The sequence below is a fragment of the Botrytis sinoallii genome (genome assembly GCF_014898435.1).
Source record: "Botrytis sinoallii strain Bc 23 chromosome Unknown BSIN_011, whole genome shotgun sequence".
In the NCBI taxonomy this organism is placed as follows: domain Eukaryota; kingdom Fungi; phylum Ascomycota; class Leotiomycetes; order Helotiales; family Sclerotiniaceae; genus Botrytis; species Botrytis sinoallii.
In genome coordinates, this window is record NW_024066038.1 from 92,557 (window position 1) to 116,344 (window position 23,788).

General features: G+C 42.5%; 5 protein-coding genes across 5 annotated transcripts; 2 read left to right on the forward strand and 3 right to left on the reverse strand.

The window, feature by feature from the left end:
* Positions 1–2,101: 2,101 nt before the first annotated feature.
* EAF02_006698 (uncharacterized protein) lies at positions 2,102–6,991 on the forward strand (the record flags this gene model as incomplete). Its single annotated transcript, XM_038902746.1, has 4 exons — positions 2,102–3,600; positions 3,652–5,640; positions 5,693–6,299; positions 6,356–6,991. 4 exons carry the CDS (start codon positions 2,102–2,104, stop codon positions 6,989–6,991), a joined length of 4,731 nt encoding a protein of 1,576 aa, XP_038757067.1.
* Positions 6,992–8,121: 1,130 nt separating this feature from the next.
* EAF02_006699 (uncharacterized protein) lies at positions 8,122–9,218 on the reverse strand (the record flags this gene model as incomplete). The annotated part of the gene is made up of 3 exons (XM_038902747.1): positions 8,122–8,488; positions 8,541–8,623; positions 9,063–9,218. 3 exons carry the CDS (start codon positions 9,216–9,218, stop codon positions 8,122–8,124), a joined length of 606 nt encoding a protein of 201 aa, XP_038757068.1.
* Positions 9,219–10,218: 1,000 nt separating this feature from the next.
* Positions 10,219–12,268, reverse strand: EAF02_006700 (uncharacterized protein; the record flags this gene model as incomplete). The annotated part of the gene is made up of 2 exons (XM_038902748.1): positions 10,219–11,206; positions 11,262–12,268. The coding sequence occupies 2 exons, from the start codon at positions 12,266–12,268 to the stop codon at positions 10,219–10,221; spliced, it is 1,995 nt and encodes a 664-aa protein (XP_038757069.1).
* Positions 12,269–14,472: 2,204 nt separating this feature from the next.
* Positions 14,473–14,988, forward strand: EAF02_006701 (uncharacterized protein; the record flags this gene model as incomplete). Its single annotated transcript, XM_038902749.1, has 1 exon — positions 14,473–14,988. One exon carries the CDS (start codon positions 14,473–14,475, stop codon positions 14,986–14,988), a length of 516 nt encoding a protein of 171 aa, XP_038757070.1.
* Positions 14,989–22,461: 7,473 nt separating this feature from the next.
* On the reverse strand, positions 22,462–22,650 carry EAF02_006702 (uncharacterized protein; the record flags this gene model as incomplete). The annotated part of the gene is made up of 1 exon (XM_038902750.1): positions 22,462–22,650. The coding sequence occupies one exon, from the start codon at positions 22,648–22,650 to the stop codon at positions 22,462–22,464; it is 189 nt and encodes a 62-aa protein (XP_038757071.1).
* Between the last annotated feature and the right edge of the window lie 1,138 nt (positions 22,651–23,788).

Sequence of the window (23,788 nt, forward strand, 5' to 3'; positions counted from 1 at the left end):
GAGTAGATGCAGTTTTATTTTATTGAAATTGTGGTGTAAACAGTAGATGCAAACCTTTGAAAGAATTAGAATTCATAGAGTAAATCGATTCCACCTTTTGGAATTTGATATCAAAGCTTTCATTTCAATGTTTTTGCTTCATTATCACATTTCTTGCTTTGAATTCTAAAGTTGCTACCTAGATATTTCGTCCTTGGATGAAGAATCGTTTGTATGTTACGCTGACTCCTGCTGACGCACGAAGAAAGACATGAAGGGGTTTTTTTTCGTCGTGAACTTGTGGTACCCCAAGCCAAAAGAAGCTGAGAGGCGCTTCAGCCATCATGGCCCTTGTTCTCTTGAGCATGATTGGATCAATTCCTTGAAATTAAACCTTGTTCTTTATCTGTGCTTTGCCTTCTTTTCCCATTTCCTGCAGGATTGGATCCGAGTTAATGAAGTTAATACGATTTGAAAGCCTGTCTGGGTTTTTTTTGATTATCCGTGTAATGGGGATGGATATATGAGATGGTAATATGGTAATATGGTACTGTAGTAATATGTACCGGTAGGTAGTAGTGACATAGTACCTTCCTTACCCTACATACCCGTCATCTATTTTTTGACCGAAAGAAGCATTTGAGATTTCAACATTTCAACAATCAAGGCTTAACTATCTGGATAACTGGATAACTGGATAACTGGATAACTGGATATTAGGTACCTACCTACCTACCTACCTACCTAGTATACATCTGTACAGATCGAGTAGATGATTTAATTCATACATATGTATTATGTACCTACCCATATGGGATAGGCAACAAGTTATATGTATGTACCTATGCAAACCAAATTCTATCTCCATCTACCTGGGATTTATCTGTATGGTAATCACATCGTTTTCATTCTTCTTCTTATTCTTATTATTCTATCCTCTCTCTTTATTGCCTCCGTCCATCGGTGCTCCCTCTCTCTCCGCCCATCTCTCTGTTACAATTCATTCTTCATCTATACCTACACCTTCATCTATACCTACACCTTCATCTATACCTACACCTTCATCTATACCTACACCTTCATCTATACCTACACCTTCATCTATACCTACCTCAACCCACATCTATACCTTGACAATTTTATTAATCCAAGCCTCCACCCAAACTCAACATATATCTACACCATCTACTATCTACTATCTACTACCCACCACCTACCTTGTATCATCACCCGAACCGAAACTTACTTCTTACAACTTTAATCTTCACTCTTGAGTTTCAGTCTTCTCTCTTCAATTTGCAATCTTCAAATCAGAACGCTCCCTTTCTCCCCCTCTCTCCCAAAAGAAATAAATGATTTCATTATCATAGATCTTTTCCCCTCAAAGGAAACATTCTTTTGCACTAGAGACTAGAGACTCCAACTACCCACCTACTTATCATCAGCCATTCTTCATTAATCCTCATCCCGCTCTCATTCGACCTTTTCCCTTTTCCCTTTACCTTTACCTTACTGATTACCCTTTTCTGCCCTGACCTTTGCCTATCGCTTCACGACCGACCGACCTCTATTGAATGCATCTGCTTTCCCCACTGTTCGTCGTCCTCCAGTCCCTGGCATCTGCATTGATTTTTTACACAAAAGGTTTTTACTTACGATAAGCCTTGCAACGCATCCGCATCATTTTACGCACTGCACCCACTGCACCACTTACACCCACTACGCACCCACTACGCACCCACTACGCACCCAAGGAATGCTCCACTTCGACCGTTTGGTAGGACCCTAAGACTCTTAGAGCTTCCCATCAATAATTTTTACCATTCCAATTCCTATTCCTATTCCTATTCTTATTACCACCCTACTTCGATTCTTCGAGGAAAGGCCCCCCAAAGAGAAACCCGGTATTGCCGCGACGTCAAGACGACCTACGCCCTCGGGCTACTGCATATGACAAGCAGAAATGAGCAGCAGAGAAACAATTCCCCTCCTTCGTGCAGGCATTGGCACACCTTGGTTTTCATGAATCAACGACCTACTTCATTTGATGACCCAAGTTTTTGCAATATATACCCATTTGTTGTTTTTCCCAATACTAAACTAAACTTACAAGTAATGAAATATGAATCCTCAAATTGCTCGACGTTATCTTTCGCAGCACCTGGGCGCGACTCCTGGATATGGAAACCCTCCATTCGAACCTCCCCCTCAGAATGGGAGAGCAGATCGACCTGCGCCGTTACCATTTCGAAATTCTAGAAATCTCAGTTCCTCCACCCTTACCCCTCTCCATCGCCCCTACCCAGTCGATAGCAATGAATATCAAAGACCTCTAGCGGTTAGTCGCAGTATATCAGATCAAGACTTTGGTGGAGAGCACATGCTGAGGCGGAAAACTCCAAATGGGACACTAGCCGCGGGGTATGATGGAACTCCTGTGCAGTGGTCTAGCAAGGCACCGGCTTTGAAGCACGTTGTACTTGATGCCTCGGGAGGTTCAGCATACTCAGATGGGTCGAATGGTATGGCAGGGTCTGGGTGGAATTTCAATTCGCCAAATAATTTCAATAATCTTGATCAGCGAGTAAATAATTTATCGTCGCAGAATTGGACACCATTTACCCCTCTTCAAAACAATTTTTATAGTTCCCCGGGCCATGTATCACCTATGCACCAGATCCCTTCTTATTTCTCACCGGCTGGGGTTTCCGTTCCAACTGCGCGACAGCCGGCTTACCAACCCGGACCTGGCCCTACTGCATCAAACGATGGAGGTCTATACGGCCCGTACTGGCCAGATGGAAGTTACACTCCCTACCGGCCCGCGGCTTATAGGGACCACACATATGGAGGCCATGACTGTCAACATGTAAAGCTTGGATCGGAGTACTTTGGAGGGGTCCACCCTTTACGGCAATCGGAATTCGACAACGTTAACCCACCACTTCATAGAGATTTATCATTTCCACGGATGCGTGATCACTCACAATCATATGATTCTATGCAACAAAATCTGTATCAAATTGGTGGCAGCAGCAATGCAGTTTTCTCTGATCCTTCGAGTACCCTGATCCAACCACTGAGTAGGGCTGGAAATGCCCAATTTAAGGAAAAGACGCTTTCCTGGGCGCATGCTATCTATGTAGATCTGTTGGCCTATTTGCATCAGACGAAAAAGGAGAATCGACAGAATCGGCTATCTAATGGCTCTAAACCCTATGCCAAAAGTGTTATATACCCCAAACCACCAAGGCAGCCGAGCTCAACTTTCTCTTCACCAGGGCCCTCCCAAGACGGTACACCTTTGAGAGGCCATCGTCCAAGTCTCAGTCACCGTAATTCCTATGGCTTCACGGAACCATCGGACGGTAGATACTCGCGGTCTATGAATCAAGTGATGGGAGCAGGTCACTACGTGCCTTCTTTCCAACTGTCGCAGCACAGCATAGCATCTCCCACATCTAACGCTCAAGAAGCACTGGATCTTCTTGCTAGTCTTTGCGAGGAAAGTCACTGGACTTGGGTCGATGGCATGTTATTGGGAGGGTGTCTTGCATACGGTTTAGAAGACTACAATAGAGCGCGAGATTGGTATGAGAAGATAATCGTTATAGATCCAAGGTACGTTACAAGACGCCATTGAAATGACACCCTAGCTAACTTTAATCTCAGGCATGTGGAAGCAATTTCAAACCTGGCGGCAACACTTTTGTGCCTGCAGAGACGCGATGAAGCAGAGGCAAACTGGCGAAAATCTGTCAACCTTCGTCCTAATTATTTTGAGGCTGTTGAACATCTGATAGGTCTTCTATGTGGTGATCATCGCGGTCAGGAAGCGGTTGCTATCATTGAATTTGTAGAGCGGTCTTTACGGATTCCTAAACCGGATGATCATTATGATCATTACAGCGAGACCTCGAGTAGTACTGACCGAGAGTTTCACGATTTCGCGAGTACCACTTCTGATACAGTTGTTGACTACGACGATAGGGACCGTCGCTCAATTTTGAGTGAAAGGCTTGAAGATAGTTCTGAAAAGGCTGGGTTTGGTTCAAGTGGATTCGCAATACCTGGAGCTGAAAATGGTCGACTGCTAGCTCTCATACATGCTAAAGGAAATATGCTGTATGCTCTTGGTGATGTCAGTGCAGCATCTAAAGCTTTTGAGGATGCCGTTGTCATAAGTGCAGGGAAAGGAATTGGCGGAATTCAAGGACTCATTCGCAGGATAATCCATAGCCTGACTCTTGACTGTTTTCCTGGAATGCGTACCGACCCTGCCTCAACGCCAAGCTCAGCACCCTTGCTCTTACCCCCTGAAAAGGCATTGGAGTCAAAATCACTGGTATTTGCAAGAAACGGTGAACTCCCTGGTCTTCGATATATCCCCGAAGGATTAGCCCAAAAGGCTGCCATATCAACTACCAGTAATTCTCTGTTGTCCTTAGCCAAGATCTTCCAAGATGCCATGTCCAATAATACATCACAACGGATTTCAAGAATGCCTACAGGTGTCGGAGACATCCTCGCACTGTATTATTTATCTTTATCGTTGCAACCCAGTCCATCAACAGCTAATAATGTTGGTATTCTTCTGGCAAGCGTACAACAACCCGCAGCTCATCGACCAATTCCATCTCGAGACACCGCAAATAATACTGCGATACCTGGAGTTGTTGCTGGTAGCGGTGTTGCTTTAGCACTTGCTTACTATAATTATGGGTTGCTCTTGGATTCAAGACATGCACACCTCTACACCAATTTGGGGAGTCTACTCAAGGATATCGGTCAGCTTCCAGCTGCGATTAAGATGTACGAGAAAGCAGTGCATTGCGATGGAACATTTGACATTGCTTTAGCAAATTTAGCAAATGCTGTCAAAGATCAAGGACGTACAAGCGATGCGATTGTGTACTACAAGAGAGCGGTAAAAGCAAGTCCTGATTTCGCGGAAGCAGTTTGCGGTCTTTCCAACGCTTTGAACTCAGTATGTGACTGGAAAGGAAGAGGGGGCGTTATCCTTGATGGCGGTAAACGAGATCGTTGGCATGTAGACGATGATGGAATGATATCGGAAGCAAATCCGAATAAACATGGTGGAGGACTGATGAAACGAGTTGTTGATATTGTTGCCAAACAATTGAAGGAAGGATCGATTTGGGGTCGTGGAACTTTGCAGGGCCAAGCATTTAACCATTTTCTTCGACAACTCGAAGCCGCTGATTGTGGTGGGGAATGGCCGCGGGAGAAGAGAGAAAGTATTCAGACTGCGCTTGGCGCCTGGACTGGACATCGCTGGGAAGGGGCTCGAATTGTTCGTTTGGTTGAACGTGCCACGAAACGTGCCACTCGTCGATGGTTTCAAGACAGATATGTCAAGAAAAGGGAATATCCTCCTAGTTTTTATCCTCGGCCTCAATTTCCAAGCAGCCTGTCGGTACCATCGGCACCTACCGTGTTACCGTTCCATACTTTCACTTGCCCATTGTCTGCGAAAGATATACGGCAAATTTCTCAACGAAACGCTCTCAGAATTTCAGCCTCTACGCTGCGATCTCCTTGGATGCAAGGCTCTGTCTTTCCTCCCCCCTCTCCTCCAAGACCTCACCTCAATATTGGATATGTTTCTTCTGACTTCAACAATCATCCATTAGCACACTTGTAAGTTTCTTTTCCGACCTCCCTTTGCACCACCATGCTCATAAATTTTTAGGATGCAATCTGTCTTTGGATTCCACAATCCGTCACGAGCAAAAGCCTTTTGCTATGCCACAACTGCTAGCGATACTTCCATTCATAGGCAACAAATCGAACGCGAGGCCCCTGTTTTTCGTGATGTCAGCTCATGGTCTGCTGATCGCTTAGTGAATCAAATTGTTCAAGATAATATTCACATTCTCGTGAATCTCAACGGATACACTCGAGGCGCTCGTAATGAAGTATTTGCTGCACGTCCAGCTCCTATTCAAATGTCTTTCATGGGCTTCGCTGGAACTTTAGGGGCTGAGTGGTGTGATTATCTTCTGGCAGATGAGACTGCTATTCCACATGAAACGTTGCGACCCTGGAGACGAAATATTGACTTGGAGGATCAAGTTGAGGATGAGCAGTCTATCAATGATGATCGTTGGGTTTATTCGGAGAATATTATATTCTGCAGGGATACTTTCTTCTGCTGTGATCATGCTCAATCGGAACCAAGGGATCAGCAAGCATCCTGGGAAGAAGAACAAACAACACGATGGAAGATGAGAAAGGAACTTTTTCCAAGTTTGTCTGACGATGCTATCATTCTTGGGAATTTCAATCAACTTTACAAGGTATGTCAAACAGTTTCCAGCCTCTTTTGCTTGATGCTTCTGCTAATTGTTCTCAGATTGAACCCACTACCTTCCGTACTTGGCTGAGGATTTTGGATAAAGTACCAAAAGCAATTCTTTGGCTGTTGCGCTTTCCTGACCTCGGTGAAAGTAATTTGAAAGCAACGGCACGAGAGTGGGCAGGAGAGAGTGTGGCTTCCAGAATTTGGTTTACAGATGTAGCGCCCAAACATTTGCATATTTCCCGAGCACGAGTTTGCGATCTGTTCCTCGATACTCCAGAATGTAATGCGCATACAACAGCTGCAGATGTTCTTTGGTCAAGCACACCTCTTCTCACCTTACCACGCTACAAATATAAGATGTGCTCTCGCATGGCAGCATCAATTCTCAAAGGCGCATTACCTCGAAGTGAAGAAGGTGAAAGGGCCGCTTCGGAGCTCATTTCAAAGGATGAAGCACAGTATGAAGAATTTGCGATAAGACTCGCCAGAACCTTTTACTATGATACGGCTACGGGGTATGGTGTAGGCAGAGGGAGATTGGGAGATCTCAGGAGATTACTCTATGAAAGTCGATATGATTGTGCACTTTTTGATACGAGAAGGTGGGTGAGGGATTTAGAGGAGGCGTATGAGATTGCATGGAGGAGGTGGGTGGACGGTGAGGGAGGCGATATTTATATTCGTTGAGTTATTATGTTGGGGATGTAGACGCTTGGGCGATGTCATACGACATGTTTGTGATAGGCTGGAGGTAGTCGGGCGTTCATTCTTCGTTTCGGGCGATGTATGGAGTCTTTTTGGAAGGCATTTTTGGATATCATATGGATGGCGATGGCGACGGTGGTTTTGAGGCGATACGGGGTAGGAATGTTTGGATACCATAGAAATCGGATCGATTTTGGGATATACTACTCAAGGGGCATTAGGCTACACTAGGGTTATAGGTAAAAGAAGACGAGGATTCTCATGTCAGGGGCGTTTGTTTTTTCTTCTTCTTCTTTCTTTTTGATATAATTTCTTTGATTTTTTGTAATACTTTTTTATTATCTCTTTCTCTGGGGGCCAGTGGTTTGCTGGGGGATGGAAGGGGAATGGATGGGTGGTATTGTTGGTAAAGGTCAGATGGATAGGGATAGGGATATCTACATACATGGTGGCTACATGGCTTTGGAGAAAGGAAGGCGATGAAAGGAAAGGAAATCAATAGACTATGTTTCTCGAGCGCGAGAGTTTACTTGTGGTGACTTTATCTTTGTGATTGATTTTTCTCTACATGCAGCTCTTGACTTTTTTTTTTTTTTTTTTTTTCGTTTTTGTGATGCGTGTGTGTGTCTGTATGTGTATGTGTATGTGTATGTTTATGTGTAGGATAGAATAGAGTGGGTATATATGTGTATGTACGTTATGAGAATACTGGAGGTTGGGAATGAAGGATGAGAGGATGAAGAGAAGGGCGAAAGGGATGCATGCATGTAGATTGATGCGTAGTATCTCTTGTTCGAGGGACAGCTCTGAATGGAATGGGAGAGTAGGGTGATACTAATGAACGTTGCGGTGGGCACTTGGTAATGTCTTCAATATCTGCAATGTCAAGGTGAACTTCAAATCACATCACATGTATAAAGCACCAGACACGAAAATCAAACAACATCAATCAAACAATAAAGTTCTAAAAATCCTTGAACTCCATTGTAAAACAAATTGGTATATCAGTATGACACAGAAAGCTTTTGATATTCATTCATAAAGCCTAACTATTGCGCCTCCCATTTTTGTAACCCTCCAAAGAGAACCCATTTCAACAAAGCATGAATAATTTAGTATTCAGCGGAGCTTCCTTGTGGGAACTCGAAAGTGACGGTACGACCAGTCAATCTCTTGTAAACATCAGAGTAGGTATCGAGTCTGTGATCAACACCTCCCTTCTCCTTCTCATCGAGAATAACCTTCAAGATCTTGCTTCCATCCTCCTTAGTGCGGAGACGCTTTCCGACAATCTCAACTGGGTAGACGATATCGGTAAGGATAGCGTCGTGGACAGCAGTCAAAGTTCTGGAACGAGGACGCTTTTGGGTGAGGGAGGTTCTGGATCTGTTGGATCTCTTTGGGCGGGGAAGGATACGACGACCAGCAAGGATCAAGACGTGACGGTCAGAGAACTTCTTCTCGAGCTCACGGGTGAGACTATTCAATTATTAGAGTTACCAACATCTCATGGAGTTGGAGAAACACATACCGTTGTTGAACCTTGTGGAAAGCAACGAGGGAAGGAACGGGGACAAAGATGGCAATAGCCTTCTTGCCGTGGCCAACTTCAATCTAAAATTTGATTAAAGTCAGCTCGCGATCTCCAGTCTCAAGACATGGTCCGCAGCCCGTTCGATTCCACCATCAACACCGACATCCCCAACTCTCAATTTGTATAATGTATCGTCATCAAGTTCATTTCATCTTGTTTTTTCCAATTGACCAAAGAATATCCCTTTTCCATCGTATGTTTATATTTCGAAACTTTCGAAGAAAAAGTGATATCGATACCCAATGTTTAATTGTTGATGAAATGTCGTCTAGTATACGGTATACGAAAGTGATAATTCGAAATGTCGGCATCAATCGTAAAATTATCGAAGGTCGATAAAAGCTGCATTCCCATTTTGCGAAGTGCGAAAATGTTGCGAGAATAGCAAGCATACACAGAGCACAGCGAAAGTACATCTGCGAGTTAATCACACGGACAAAAGAAAAATGGTTAACTAACCTCCTTAGCAGAAGAGAATTGAAGAGGTCTCAAAGCAGCCTTCAAGTCTGGGGTGTTGGACTCGAGGTCATAGAGAGCAGTAGCGATGCTGTTCTCAAGCTCAGATGGGTTGGCGTGGGAAGGGCTGGTGGCCACGATCTTGTTGATGGCAGACATGCTTGCGGTTGTCGATTGTCGATGGATGGGAATGGAGAGAGACGAATTTCAAAAGTTTTGGATGGAGAGTTTTGAGATTGATTGTGCGAATTGTGAAGCGAAGAGCTAGTATAATTTAGGTTAGTGGGTATAATTTGTGTCCAATTGAATTGATTACAATGTGGGGTAATATTTTGTGAAACGGAAGGACAGGATTAGTACAGAATAGTAGGTAGGTGCTAGGTAGGTATCTACACAAACATTCTCAACGGTCCCTATACATATGGATGTACCTGACATACCTATATATCTATATATATATCAGGAACATTCACACAAGCAACCACAAAACAATCTCAGAAAACTCTAGAATCTTTAGAGAAAAGATTGACGAAATAGAATATCCCATCATTGCATTCCTCATCCAGGACATGATTAATACACATCTTAAATATACCACAAGACATCACACCAATGCTTCAACTTTGCCAATGCAAAAGATACATAAATATCTCATATTTTGCTTAATCTCTAGACATCTTTAACATCTATAAAACGAAAAGGTAATTCTATACACAAAAAATTCAACCCAAAAATGTGTCTGATAATAAATGCATGCACCGCATACAGCCCAAAAGGTTTCAAGTGGTGCAATCCCCATCCATCCATAAACCAATTCCCCAATCATGTCGAGAATCCTTGGCATACCCTTTTGCTCTAGATATTCATACCCCCATGTGTGTGTATGAACGCCTCCATATTAAAACCTACCATGCATGCCAAATCCATGTCCTATCCCAAAGCACCTAACCATCTCCCTCTAGAGAAGATCTATCCATGTCCAACTTCAAAAGCAAGTCCATTCATCCCCTTCTTTCTAATCATGTAACGAATGACGAAGCAACGAATTGACCGCCCCCTCAAAAAAATTCCCAGTTTTTCAACGCCCAAAAAGAACCCCAAAATCAAAGTCCATTCCCCAGCACAACACCACACTCCGTCTTTCGATCTCTCACTTCACTCAAATCCCAGTTCTGGGCCCACTCTCCAACTTCTCAATGCCCTTCAATCCAGCTCCAAAATCCATAACCAGAATCTTGGGATCCTGCCCAGTACTAACAATTCTTCTATAATCACTCTTGGCCCCCAACACCCAACTGGCATGCCACTTTGGAAAGTCTAGTAACAAACCTCCCGTTTCCATATCCCAGACCTTAATATCCTGATCATAACTTCCAGAAATCAACCTTCCACTAATTGAATCGATATGTAAAGATCGGACCAGATTCTCATGAGCATTGATTAATTTTAAGCACTCCCCAGTATTGGCATTCCAAATACGAATAGTTTTATCGTTACCAGCCGACGCGATATATTTTGAATCTTCGGAAAATTGACTGCAAGCGAGACCTTTGGTATGACGCGAGAATTCTCGAATATTCTTCCCCGTATCGATGTTCCATAACTTGACTCGGAAATCTCCACTGCAGCTTACAATAGAATTTCCCCTCAATTGTACTGCATTGACTGGACCTGAATGACCACGAACTTGTTTTATCAACTGACCCGAGCGACGATCCCAAATACAGATACTGACATCTTTAGAACATGTAACAATGTATCGTTCATCGAATGCGAGATCAAGTACAGCTGCAGTGTGGTGTTCCAGACGCATAATTGGTTCGTATCCTTTCCTAATGTCGTACATGATACATGTACCGTCTGATGAACCAGTTACAAGGATATCATCGTCGTACTGAAGACACAAGATCGATGCATTGTGATGCATTGGGAAAGAGACAGTTCGTGGTTTACTACCAGGTTGTCGTAATTCATCTGGACCTCGTTCGACTGGACCTGTCGCATAATGTGCAAGACTTCCGTCAGGAGCGGTCAAGAGAGCCGGATTGTTCACAATAGCTGGAGGTCCAATGACCAAGACACACTTGTAAGTTTTGATATCCCACACACGAATCGTTCTATCTCTAGAACCAGTGATGATTTTGTGCCTATGAAAATATTAATAATTGTCCTCGGGTGAAGAAATGGGCAGTATTAACTTACTCATCGAATTGGGTGCAATAAATACTGTCCGTATGCCCAAGGAGATAAGTTGGTGTCGATTCGCCAAGAATCCATCTGTCGTCCAACTTTTGCCTAATGCGATAAATTTCTTTCCAATCCGTTTCAGGATCCAAAGCTGGGACACCATCTCCCACTCCTGGAATAACTGGATGGGGCATAGCATAAGCTCTTGATTTCTCTCTCAAGAAAGTCTCCCGCCAAACGTGTTTTGATCCTGCCATAAATGCCCACTTGCGAGAAACCTGTTCCACTCTCCGTAGAGACTTATGATCCAGATAAGATAGTATTTGAGTAGCGAGTTCCATTGGAAGGCTTCCTATAAAATCAACCCGACTAATTGACGTGTCTTGGGCGTGTATCGAGTCGATTAACGTACTGACCGCTATGCCAATAGCACTTTCCCTATCATTCTGTTGTGTGTCTTCAGATCTCAAAAAGTTTCGATTCTTGAAGAGATTTTGGGCAGCTGCAGTAGCTCTCGTGGCCCCACCAGTCCCAATCGGTATAACTGGAGGTGCGCCGCCATGTCCAGGTGTCGGGGAAGCCAATTCTGAGCAAGAATCCACAGGGCCCTCAAAATTGAAGTGAGATGGTATCATCCTCGAATTTCTGTTGAAACTTGTAGCTTGTCGTAGTCTGTGCCAAGGGGAGGATGAAGAGGATGGACGTTCTTCTGTAGCATGCGAATGTCTCCTCTTTCTGTTCTTTATGGATACTGAAGCACGTCGAATCAAATCTCTTATGCCACCTGTCCGCCGCGCATCTAGCGGTTCTTCCAAATCTTCATTCACGGACAGGTCTGACATTCGCTCCAACACATCAGCTTCTAAGGGGACCGATCCAAGACGCGCTCTGCGAAAGGGAGTGCGGTTTGTGCTCGCTGTCTCTGCTGGAACATCCCATCCTCTCGCAGTAGCAGGACTTATGAGGGTGACTCGTGCCTGCTGAACAGGAGAATATTCGTCATTTGGAAGGATTCGAGTCATTGTCGTCGCTTGCGGATCGAGAAATTATGGTGGGTATGTAGGGACTTGAAAAAATTGGCAGATAGCTGAGTGGTCTTGAAGTATTCAAATAATTGGGCCAAAACTTATGGTCCCTGCAGGATGAATTTGTTGTCCGGGGAAAGGAACAGCGTAATAGTCTGAGGAGACAATGGGCGGTGTGAATGAAGATTTTCGGGTCAAGTTTTTGGATTTCAGAAAGAAAGAAAAGAAACGAAAAGAATTAGAGTGAAATGAGGAAGAATTGATAGATTGACCGGTTTATAAAATTAAATGAATGTGTTGATGATGGAGGAATTGGAGAAGATGAAGGAATTGGAGAGGAATAGTGTGAAAATGTGAGAAAGACGGATGGTTAGACACTAGAGGAAACAAATTCAATTGTGGATCGATAAAACGTTGCAATTCACAATATAATAAATATAAATAGTTAGAGGAATGATAATAAATAGTAAATGATAAACGATAAGTAATAAGTAATAAATAATCAATCAGGAATCCGTTTTTTAATCAAAAGCGAAATGCCGTTGTTTGATATTTCTCTTTTCAGCTCATATTCCGTCGGATAAGGAAATTTCAGAAAGTAGCTAAGGGCTTGGGAAGGAGGGATAAACCTTATCAAGGGAGAGGCAAATCTTATTCTTCTCCCAGATTTGGGTGAGAGAGGAGGGGAATTGGGAGCATGATTCTTCTATTCTTCTTACTTATATTACATTACCATACTCGTACAGTCTAGGTAGAGGCTCGAGAGTGGCTCGAGAGAGGTTAGGAGAGATTAAGTTTGATCCGAAGCGCTTTGTGTATCTGTTCTATCTGTTCTAGAAGAGGAGAATGTGAAATGTAGAAGAATGTAGAGATAGACTCATAGAATAGATAGAATAGTCAAATACTCCCGTATTATTATCTTGATAGCTTCACCTAGGTAGCATCTACTAATAATTATTCGAGGAGCATACATGCATCTCCATCAAACTTCGGACCAGCCGTTGATTCTACGGAATAAAGTTTCGAAAGTCGTTTGTAGATCTTTTCTCTTCGCCGCCTTGAAAAGAAGAAAAAAGGGAGGAAAGGAGAAAGAGAGGTAGGGAGGACAAAGAGATGGTGACTAGATCGGTAGAGGTAGAAATCTTTGGATATATCTACTAGGTAGGTATACAAAGTAAGTAAGGACAATATTAGCTAGATCTCTTCATTCTTTACTATCTGACTAGGTAGTATATGTATACATACTTATACGTGTCTATATATATATGACTATATATATCTGAAGATTTCCTTTCACATTAATCTATCAATGAACCAACAGACAAACAAACAAACATCTCTCACATTCTTTCATCAGTATCAAACGGATTAGTCCGTGTCTATGAATTCCATCCCAGGAGGTAAAATTAATTATTGCCTGCCCTGCACACCTGCGTACGCTATCGCAATCACTCACATGTGTACATCTCGGATCAAACTCCCCAATCGATTCTCATCCATCGCTGCTTTAATGACCACGTAAACCTCCAAATGGTCCCACACATCAATCTTCCCATCTCATCGACACTCGGGTCAGAATCGACATGCCAACACCCAAAAGCAGCATGGCATACTCAGGTTCGGGATTAAAAATTGATCAAAGGGGTTACCATGAACCCTAATGCGCTGATCCCCCAGACTTAAATGCTCATTAGCGTGGGAACTTTGACTGCAACTTTGACTGCCTTGATGCAAATTTTTTATCCGTGAGTGGGATGAATGGAAGGTACCGTTCTGTCTGGCTGCTTACCTAGATATTGATTTCGTGCTTTCTTACCCCAATCGAGTTTGTCATTGTTCATTGTTCATGCTTTACGAGTACTAGCTCTGTCTACGTATCGTTCGTGAGTTACTCGAGTACATACAGCTGCCCTACCTACTATAGTTAGTTCCTCGAGTACATACACACATACAACTTCCAAGCTGATCAAAAGACTAGCAGAGAAGAATCAACCGAGTCAATTGCCATCAAATCGGCATTCATCGATCGAAATCAGCCCGAGTCATCAATCGACTCCAAATCGTCATCTATCATTCCCCTCCAAACAGCAAAACCCCCCCCAAAAAACCCAAGCCTTCTGGCACGCTCAAGCCTTCACCCTCAAAACGGAGAAACCCCACGTTCTCAATCTCCAACCCCAAGAAATAAACATTTCATCATCATGGCTGCACCCGAATTCCGTCTCCCCCTGGCCTACAGCTGGTTCTTCCTCATCATCGAGCCTCTCTCCACCCTAGCCGGAGCCTACTACGCGCACTTCCAACCCGACAAATATCTGCATCTCACACACGCCGCATCATCACCCTACCCCACGCCCAACGACATCCCGCTCTCGGCCCACATCGCGCTCACCCAACTCGCCAATCTGTATCTCCTGCTCGCCCTCAACGAAGCCCTCGTTCTCCGCTGCACCTCGGATCTCCGCGTCTGGAAAGTCTTCCTGCTGGGTCTGCTCGTCGCCGATTTCGGTCATCTGTATAGTGTCAAGGACCTCGGTTGGAGCATCTATTGGAATGTGGCCGCCTGGAATAAAATGGCCTGGGGAAATGTTGGGTTTGTCTATGTGGCGGCGGCGATGCGCATGGCGTTTTTGAGGGGTTGGGGTTTGGGTACGGAGGAGGCGCAGCGGAAAGCTGTGAGGTCGCAAACTTTAGCGAAGGGTTTGAAGGGGGCTTGAGGGTGGTGGGGTTTATGTTTATATATGTGTATGTGTATATATTTAGATGTAGAGTTAGATTTATATATTTCTCCTACCTACTCATCAAATTTCGGGTATAAGCGAAGTTGAAAAGTGCCCCCGACGAGATGATTGATACTCGTAGCTAAAGTATTCAATTCTTTGGCCAAGATACAACCCGAAGTCGGATGAAGTGTACACATTCAATAATTTGCTCTTACCTAATATATAAATGTATATATATTACTCAACTATCCATCCTTCTTTCTCTATAGCAAATAATTTAATCTGAGACTTTTGAAAACATACCTTATCTATGGATAGCTCGGTCAAGTACCGGTACCGGTATTAAGCAATGTGGTTGATGTGTGAGGAGTACATAAGTAGAGAAAGGAAAGAAGAAGAAGTGTTTTTGTAGTCTCGGTGGGTTTGGGGTTGGGGTTGGGTGTGTTTTTATTTGTTTGTTGTTTGTTATTTGTTTAAAGGGTGATGGATGGATAGATCTGGGGTTTGAGTGAGGAGTTGGGAATGTGAGAAGGTGATAATGATGACGAGGAGTGATGGCGATGAATAGTTTTATTGCTGTTTTTTTCATTACTATTGTTATGATTACCATTACCGTCACCCTTCTCTCCCTCCCCTCCCTATAACATCCAATTCCAACTCATCAATTCCAACCCATTAATTCAACCCATCAAACCCCCCAAAATACCCCAAAATACCCCTAAAATGCCCTCAAAATACCCTCAAAATATCAACACCGCCCCCCCCCCCCCCCGTTCGCTATATCCTCCCTCATACATTCTTCCCTTCTCTTCTTTCTCAATATATAAAGTATCCAGAAAAAGACATAGAACAAGTTTTTTGATTTCTTGTTTTGGTAATTTTTGATTTTGAAAAGGGAGACGGGGAGGGGGAAGGGGGGTCTTTATATGTGTTTATATATTTTAAGTATTTGAATACTTGAGTACTTTTTTATTCGCTTAAGTTTTTATCTTCGGGTGGTTATGAGGAAAAGGAGAAGGATGAGGAGGAGGGGGAGGAGAGAAGCGATTCATACATTATGTAATCTACAAAGGTAGGTATATAGTGAAAACATTATCCAATAAATCTTCATTTCACATACCTACCTATAACATAAAAACCATCCACTCTATCCCTAAACTATAGATATTTTCACAAGAACAGAGTAAAGTAGATTATGCACTCTATATTCCTCTTTCACTAATCTATAATTCAAATTGTGGTGGTGAGATTAAATCAAATAGATACTAGGTGATTTGAGGAGGTTTATTAATATAGTATTTTTCTTGGGTTGTGTTATGTTATGTTGCAGAGAGGTGTATTGGTATGGATATGTGTGGGTTTCTTGTTATGTTATCGCGGCTGGTTGGTTATTCGTCATTGATTTTTAAGGTTAATGAAATGTTGTCGTTCCGTGTTTCTTTTTTTTATTACTATTTCTTAGGGTGGTGTTTATGGTATATTGATATTGACCTCAAAGGCATAACAGTATTATCATCTGGCAAGGTCCTCACATCTCTGCTCCAAAGAAGTTTTTTCTGTGAATGGGATATCGTATCTGGGGAGAATACCTATTCCGCTTTTATAGCATATGATTTTTTCTTTCTAGTCTTGATTAGAGAGTTGGAACTTGGAACTGGGTTTGTGAATATAAATTCACGTGCCATACCGGAGAGGAGAGCGGTTGACTTGGTTCTTGGCTATTCGATGGATTTGCAGAGTTGTGATGGTGTTCAAGAGAGAAGGGGGACACTAAAGAGTGAATGTTTAGGAGTTTTAAGTGGGAATTTCGTATGCGTGGGTAGCTCGAGGATAGCACTTCAAAAAACCAGCACCTGCATATATATTTCTTCCATACATTGCTTAAGAACGACAAGAGACTCTTGAATACAACTAGCTGGCACATTTTTAGAATAGGTCAGATGTAGTCTGAAAAAGACCGGCGAAGCTTTGGAGAAAAGCGGGAGGGAGGGACGCCGAAAGGGGCTTTTTTAAGTTGAGTTATTGTCGAGTGGAATGTCTCGTCTCCTGTCACTAAAATTTCGGGTGTTATGGTTTATCTCACGCACTTTCATAAGAAAGAATATATTCATATTGTCTTCGAATTATTTTGATACAGTCCAGAATTGTAATCATTCTTTATCTATTTTTTTCGTTTCTAGAGAAATCCTTCACGCTGTTGCATCGTTGGCTGAATCCTTAACTATCTTATTGTAGTATTCTAAGATCTTTAACATCAAACAGTAAAGGAACTCAGGAGATTAAATAGTAGCACAGGATTGATTTTCTCGAGTTAAAACGCTTCTTATTGGGCTTTTAAGCGAGCTATGTGCAGCTGTCATGATGGATTCTAGGGGTTTTTCGTACTCGTCTCTTGGCGGAATATTGTTGTAGACTTTTGAATCGATAGGTGGAAGTCCAGTGGGTACCTATGTATTGTAGGAACTGCGAATAGAGAGCGCTAGTGGTAGGTGAATATTAAGCAGGTGAACTTACTATTCTATCCTATGCACTCTATGAGGGGGGTAAGTACAACTAATCGGCTCAATTGGTAGACTTAGCGAGTGAATTAGCATGAGGTAACACCGACAGAAACAATTTAGGTGGGGCGAGAAGTGCGAAGGCTGAGCAGATTTCTTCTTAGATCCACAATCAAGTCCTGGTGGTCCTTATAAATGACTTCTATATACTGTACTTAGGTAGATGGTTTGTGAATTTAACAACAAAGGCCATAGCTCAGGTAAGTACCTGAAGAGCACCATGTGTTTAAATGTAGAGCGAATTCATTCTGATAATCTTGGGTAAGTAAGGTGATAATTGAGAAGTAAAGAGGCGCTGCGAGTACAACTTGTATTGACGATAGAGTATTCATCTGATGAAGAAGCAAATTTAACGACAGCGAGAAGTCAAGCGACGGTGATACCAAGTGGTATGAGATGAAACACGGCTTCTAATAGACGATTATGCGGCAAAGTAAATAGATTTAGCACCAAATTGGCATTAGGAGAAGGATTATCCTACATGAAAGTATGGGCTCTGCCTACGCGGTAGCACTGCAATTGCACTTACGAGGTCAACATCGAGGTATAAGTAACTACCTGGTGGAAATGTGTCAAGTTTCACTTCTGTCTCATGGACTGTTGGCCCTTCCCCGCACCTCGATCTTGTTCCAAGAATAGGTACCAATAACACTTCGTGTAAACAGGGGTAAACACATCATTCCCCATACCTAGGTAGTCAAACAATAAAAAGATGAAAATGAGTGAATAGCGCACACATAGAGTCCTACTTAATATACCCATGCCACTCCAATGGATATACAAGAGAGCTACGAATTCAAATTATCTCTGACGCTAAAACAGATTCAGTCCTAAGCATGCTGATTCCTCGCCGGTGTTATACGTAGCATGTATAGAGGGATGAATTACATATTTACCTGGAAAATCTCATCTTAGCTTTGTACTTGGTTGACATAGTTTGCTGTCACCTTTCGTTGAACGATTGTTGTTACTAGTTGATGAAAAGTAAAGAAGAGAAGTGAATGGATTATAGGATATCAAAATACGACGATGATTCCGGATCAGTAGATAGTAGTAAAAGTGCGCTCGCCACTCACATCTAGAGGCACTAGTCTGATACCAAGTACGTTCGACCCGTGGCACATGTACAGTTTATCATCTGAGTACCACATGTCTTATCGACAAGTGTTAGAAGTTGGGACGACTGGATTTGTAAAGGACGATGTTGCGTAAATCAGAGGAGAAATAGTCCCTACAAATACATTGCTCACCGAACTCTTAGTTGAAACGTCAGCAATAAAGTGACGAAAGGTTGTTAAATAGCGAAAGTTATTCCCTTGAGAGAAATTAAAAGGATGGCAGTATCTACGCAGACCATGTTGAAGGAATTTTCCTTCTTATGATACTACTACATGGAAAGAAATTGAAAATAGAGGGGAGTATTAAGCATTTTGATTGTGGAATCTGCTAGGGACTAGTGAATAGCTCGAATGTAAAGTTTATGATCTGTGGATCGAGTCTAAGCCTTACCTACACTAAAGGTACACTATATGGAGAATGATACGGCATGTGTATAAATACATTCCTTCCTATAGGTCCCAGATGGAGCAAGTAATGTCTCTTGATACTGAATGGTTTCCCTCGGGTTGTATAATTCGTTTCCCTGATGATGTGAAATATATTATAAAATATTAATATGATATTTGATTCTAGATGTAAAAATCAATATGATATTTCAATATAAAAAAATTACTTCTAGATTAATCCCTCAAAATAGAATTCTTTTACTTGAAATAACATATCTTCGTAGTATATGGATATAGGAAATTCTTCTTGTTATTCTCAATTTTGAGATATATAATATATCTAGAGTCGGAAGTAGAGGAGTCCCTTGAAGATAAGAGGATATACTTGACATACTCTCTCTCGTTTTTCCTTTTACTTAATATCTTTTTCGTTATTAGTTTTTGATCATATAACCTTGAATTATGTAATCGAAACTTTAGTTATTCAAAATTGCTATAATACATGATTGATTTGCTTGGGTTTAAATCATTTCATGCTATTTTGAGACTCAATCAAGTTGTTGAATAGTTGAGAACTGTATGTTGAAACCCTTTTACTAGTACTTAATATACTTTGTACTTTGTACTAACATAGCCTTTCAGACATATGTAGGAGATTACTTTGACATCAAAACACAAAATAAATCATGAAAACAATCTCATCACATCAAGAAACCCAATATATATACAGTACTTCCTAAAGATACATCATTGACACAATCTAAACATCACCACCCACTCCACCTCCAAAAAATCAAAACATCCATCAAAAAGTTGAAATCAAATCTAAAAAAACCTATCCCATCCCCAATCCTCTCCCAACTTCCCCCAAAAGTTGTCAACACACAGTCACATGATCGGCTATAAGGAGAACAAACCTCTTTCCTTTTGAAGTAACAACTCAACTCGAACAGTGCATATCAAGATCTCAATAATTATTTGATTGCTCTGGATACCTACCTTCTAGATATTCCAACTTGTCCAGTAATAATAAGTTAAATTGCTTAGTCGGCAAGGCTTAGGCACTAATCCCATTCTAGTCATTGGAAAGTCTACCTTCTTGTGAATTTTCTTTCCCACAAACCATTACATGAATCAATAATCCTTCTTTCTTCAACACAGAAGCAAAGATAAACAAAAAGAAATATATCCGTTCAAAGTGAGTAATCTATCGATTCTTTCTTCATGATTTATCGAAAGGCTTTTCGTACCTTCAAATCCTTTCCGCTTTCTCAGTTTGATCAAAATCCAAACCGTCAAGCTTGAGCTGACACCTTCGATCTTCTCAAATAGAAATAATTCAATTCAAGTAAGCATTCCGCCATGCTTTCTCTGAGAAGAGATAGATCACCCTCCTTCCCGACCCATTTCTCTATTCTGCAGTCTTCAATCCATCAAAATATCTCCGTTTTGGAGCTTGAGCTGATGACTTCACTCTTCTTCACAGAACCAAACTATCAAAGTAAGTCTTCTACCATCTCATTTCATCAAGAGGATCGAGAAAAACTATCTTTCAATTCTTCGTCTTGCAATTTGAACTTTCTAATTCATCCAATTCTCTTTTCTTGCGAGCGTTAGCTGACACTTCCGATCTTTTTCCAGAAGGTATACTCAATTATTCCCACAAACCCATCAACATCAATAACAAACGACAAAAACCAGCCAAACACAAACGAAAAACTCGAAAGAGCAAATACCTTTCGTCAGAGATGATGCGGTTGCCATTCCCTCGCCGCTTCATTCTTGCAACCTCACAGTCTCAAGACGATTCTCAATTTACGGGCTCTGTGTCTGGCCAACAAAGAAATCAATCTCGGTAGATCTTTCGCACAAAATCAGACACAGAGCCAACTAGAATTCATCAAACCAAGGTCAGCTAACTATGATCTTTCTTGACTCAACATTCACTGATGGCTCTTTCTAGAGACTTGGACGCGTCAATTACAAGAGCCAGGCTTCGGCCAATTTGTGCTGAAGTGTGCCAACCTCGAAAGAAAACTGGGCGTAAGCATTCGCGAAGCCCAAAGCGAATGGCCGAACAAAAGTAAGCAATTGAAACTGAGGAGAGAGTGAATGAGCAAGAGATAATACAGTTTGCGTGCCATTTTTGCTGTCACTTGCTAACTACCATTGTTGAAAGTAGCAGATGATCCACGCGGTCACTCGCGAGCAACATCTCTTCTTCGAAGAGAAGGGGCTTCTTGATCATTACTGATGCTCTCAATCAAAAAGAGATTGAAAACGATAAAGTCTGGGCAGAAGTTGTCCGGCATCAAGAGCGGGCCAGTACAATCTTTGGGTATGATACGATGGATGTGCTATCAAGACGGGGGAGAGGATAGAAGCTCTTGAGCAAGTCAGGGAAGCATGTCGCTCACTTCTTCTGAGGTGGATAGGTTGTTCTAGCCCACTGGATGCCAATTCCTGCCACCAAAGTCAGCTTTGAACAGGCTTACCAAAGACCGTTTTATCTTTACACACTGGTACATGTTAGAGTACCCATTAGATAGATAATAATCCACAAAGTTACCCGCAGCCCGCTTCGGCGTGCAACTCGAGGATAGTGACATGTCCATGTTTGAATACCGATGGATGTTTTACTACTTTAAGAAAGTAAGTCGCTCAAGCTCCTTATTTATTTGTATGCTAACGGCCACTCTAGCCACCAAATATGCCTGGATTGATAGTCACCCATGTGACAAGGCACTATCAGATAAATGATAACTGATTTAATGAGCCATTCGCAGTCTCGCAGTATAGTTGCTTATACTAGACAAGCATGCCTTGATGGGACCCCCACGCTCTGAGATGACCATAATGGTCATTTTATGGCTGGTGGGATTCCGTTGGCCGATGCACAGGCCATTAGTATAGCTTTTTGACCGCTGCCGAAATCACACGTAGCAGCTCGGCGATCGAATAAAAGTGAGTCTGTGTTGAAGAGCTCATGGAGTCTTCCCTCAAATGTAAAATTGCATTTGTGCCGCAGTCTTAGTAGGCTTCGGACCTTCAACACTTTCTGACCACAAAACATTTACTAATGCTGCCGCAAGTTGATGATCCCTCTAGATTCTTGTTCGCCCACTAAAACAGCTCCTACATTGGCCTCGAGTCCCCAGCCTATCGCCTTTCAATGATCAGTTCTTGTTCGTCCAGCTTAGACCGAGCAGAGAAAGAATACCTCATGGCGATTCATTCAAACCATGCCCCAGCTGCTCGATGAAATCAGAAGAGTCGGTCCATTCAGTCAATAAGGTTAGTAGATATCCAATTTCTTAGTTTTCTGAACGAGCCAATTGCGTCACATTCCTTCGAACCGCCCCCTTACTTTCTTGAACCTTTAATAATATCATGATATCAACAGATTACTGTTGCCTTCGTGGCTTGAATTTAGCTTCAACACGCCGAACACTTCGATTGCGTTGCTTCATTCGCCAATGTGTATCTGAGAGGATGTGGGAGATGACTGCTACCGGTTGAAGGAGAGCGACGTGTGGCTGATCGAGTTGGAGAACTGTGGATATGAGCAAAAACTCTATGGAGAACGCAGCCATGTACAATAGAGAAAAAATTCATATTATTTCCTGTAGCCGCCTCCGGGCGTGCCTTTTCGATGGTGATGGTGATAAAATTTACCAAACGTATGGTGAATATGGGTTAGAGAAACTGGTGTCTGAAGATATTGTAAGTCCTTCCACCATCCAGAACTGAATTTTACATCAGTAATGATGAATCTTGCTGACGATTTTGAAGCGCGAGCATTCGCCATCTGGAACTCTGGAGCTTCCATGCTTTTGCTCAATCTCTTAGTAGTACTTTCACTCCTGTGCTCAAGTCACCATTGGAGTCAAGACCCGGATCTCTTGTGGATGCAAGCAGTGTTCAGGTCTTGATGGAATTTACTGTCAATGCCTCCAAGACCTGTGATTTCCAACTCCGTAGGTTTTTGGAAGCTGGATCTAAGCCAAAGACAGTTTTTCGGCGTTTAAAAGTTCATCTGGAAGTCCCTCAACCCGCAAAACCAGGACTTCAGACAACAGAAAAATCGTGGGATATTCACCATCAAGGCTACAGCAACTATGCACCCAACTTTCCTAGCACTCCCATAAGTTGTTGGGTAGTATACTTCAACCCCGTCTAACAGCATCCGCGTTGTGGTAAACAGGTCTCCCCAAGAGATGTGAGCAATTCGTTCTTCAAGAGTCATCAAATTGCCAACATGAAGATTCTTCAGTGGTTCAGCTGATTGCTGATCATTCCAAGTCAAAATAACAACAATCGGCCTTTCGGCTCCGACTACCAGCGATGATGTGCTTCTCGCCTGTCTCGGATGCCAGTGGTACTTCAACACGTACCAACAAAGTTATCGCGGCATACCATGCGTGCAAATTCAGTCACCGGTCCCTTTTCGTTGATCTAAGCTGCGGTCTACGTATACCATTCGGAACCAACTCTTCATACACCCAAGCTCGCTGGGTCAGGTGATGCACCCACTTCCACACTCTCGAACAGCCTCCCAGACGGATCCTACTCTGCGCTGTCACCTACAGGAACATCCCTTACTCATCGAAGCGGCGAAAACTGGACTGGAAGGAGTTTTAATTACTGGTACCAACTGTCAAGACTGCTGCAGAGTTCATTGAGGTCTCCTCATCTTCCGCCAAAGCGGCATCAAATTCGGTTCCTTCGAGT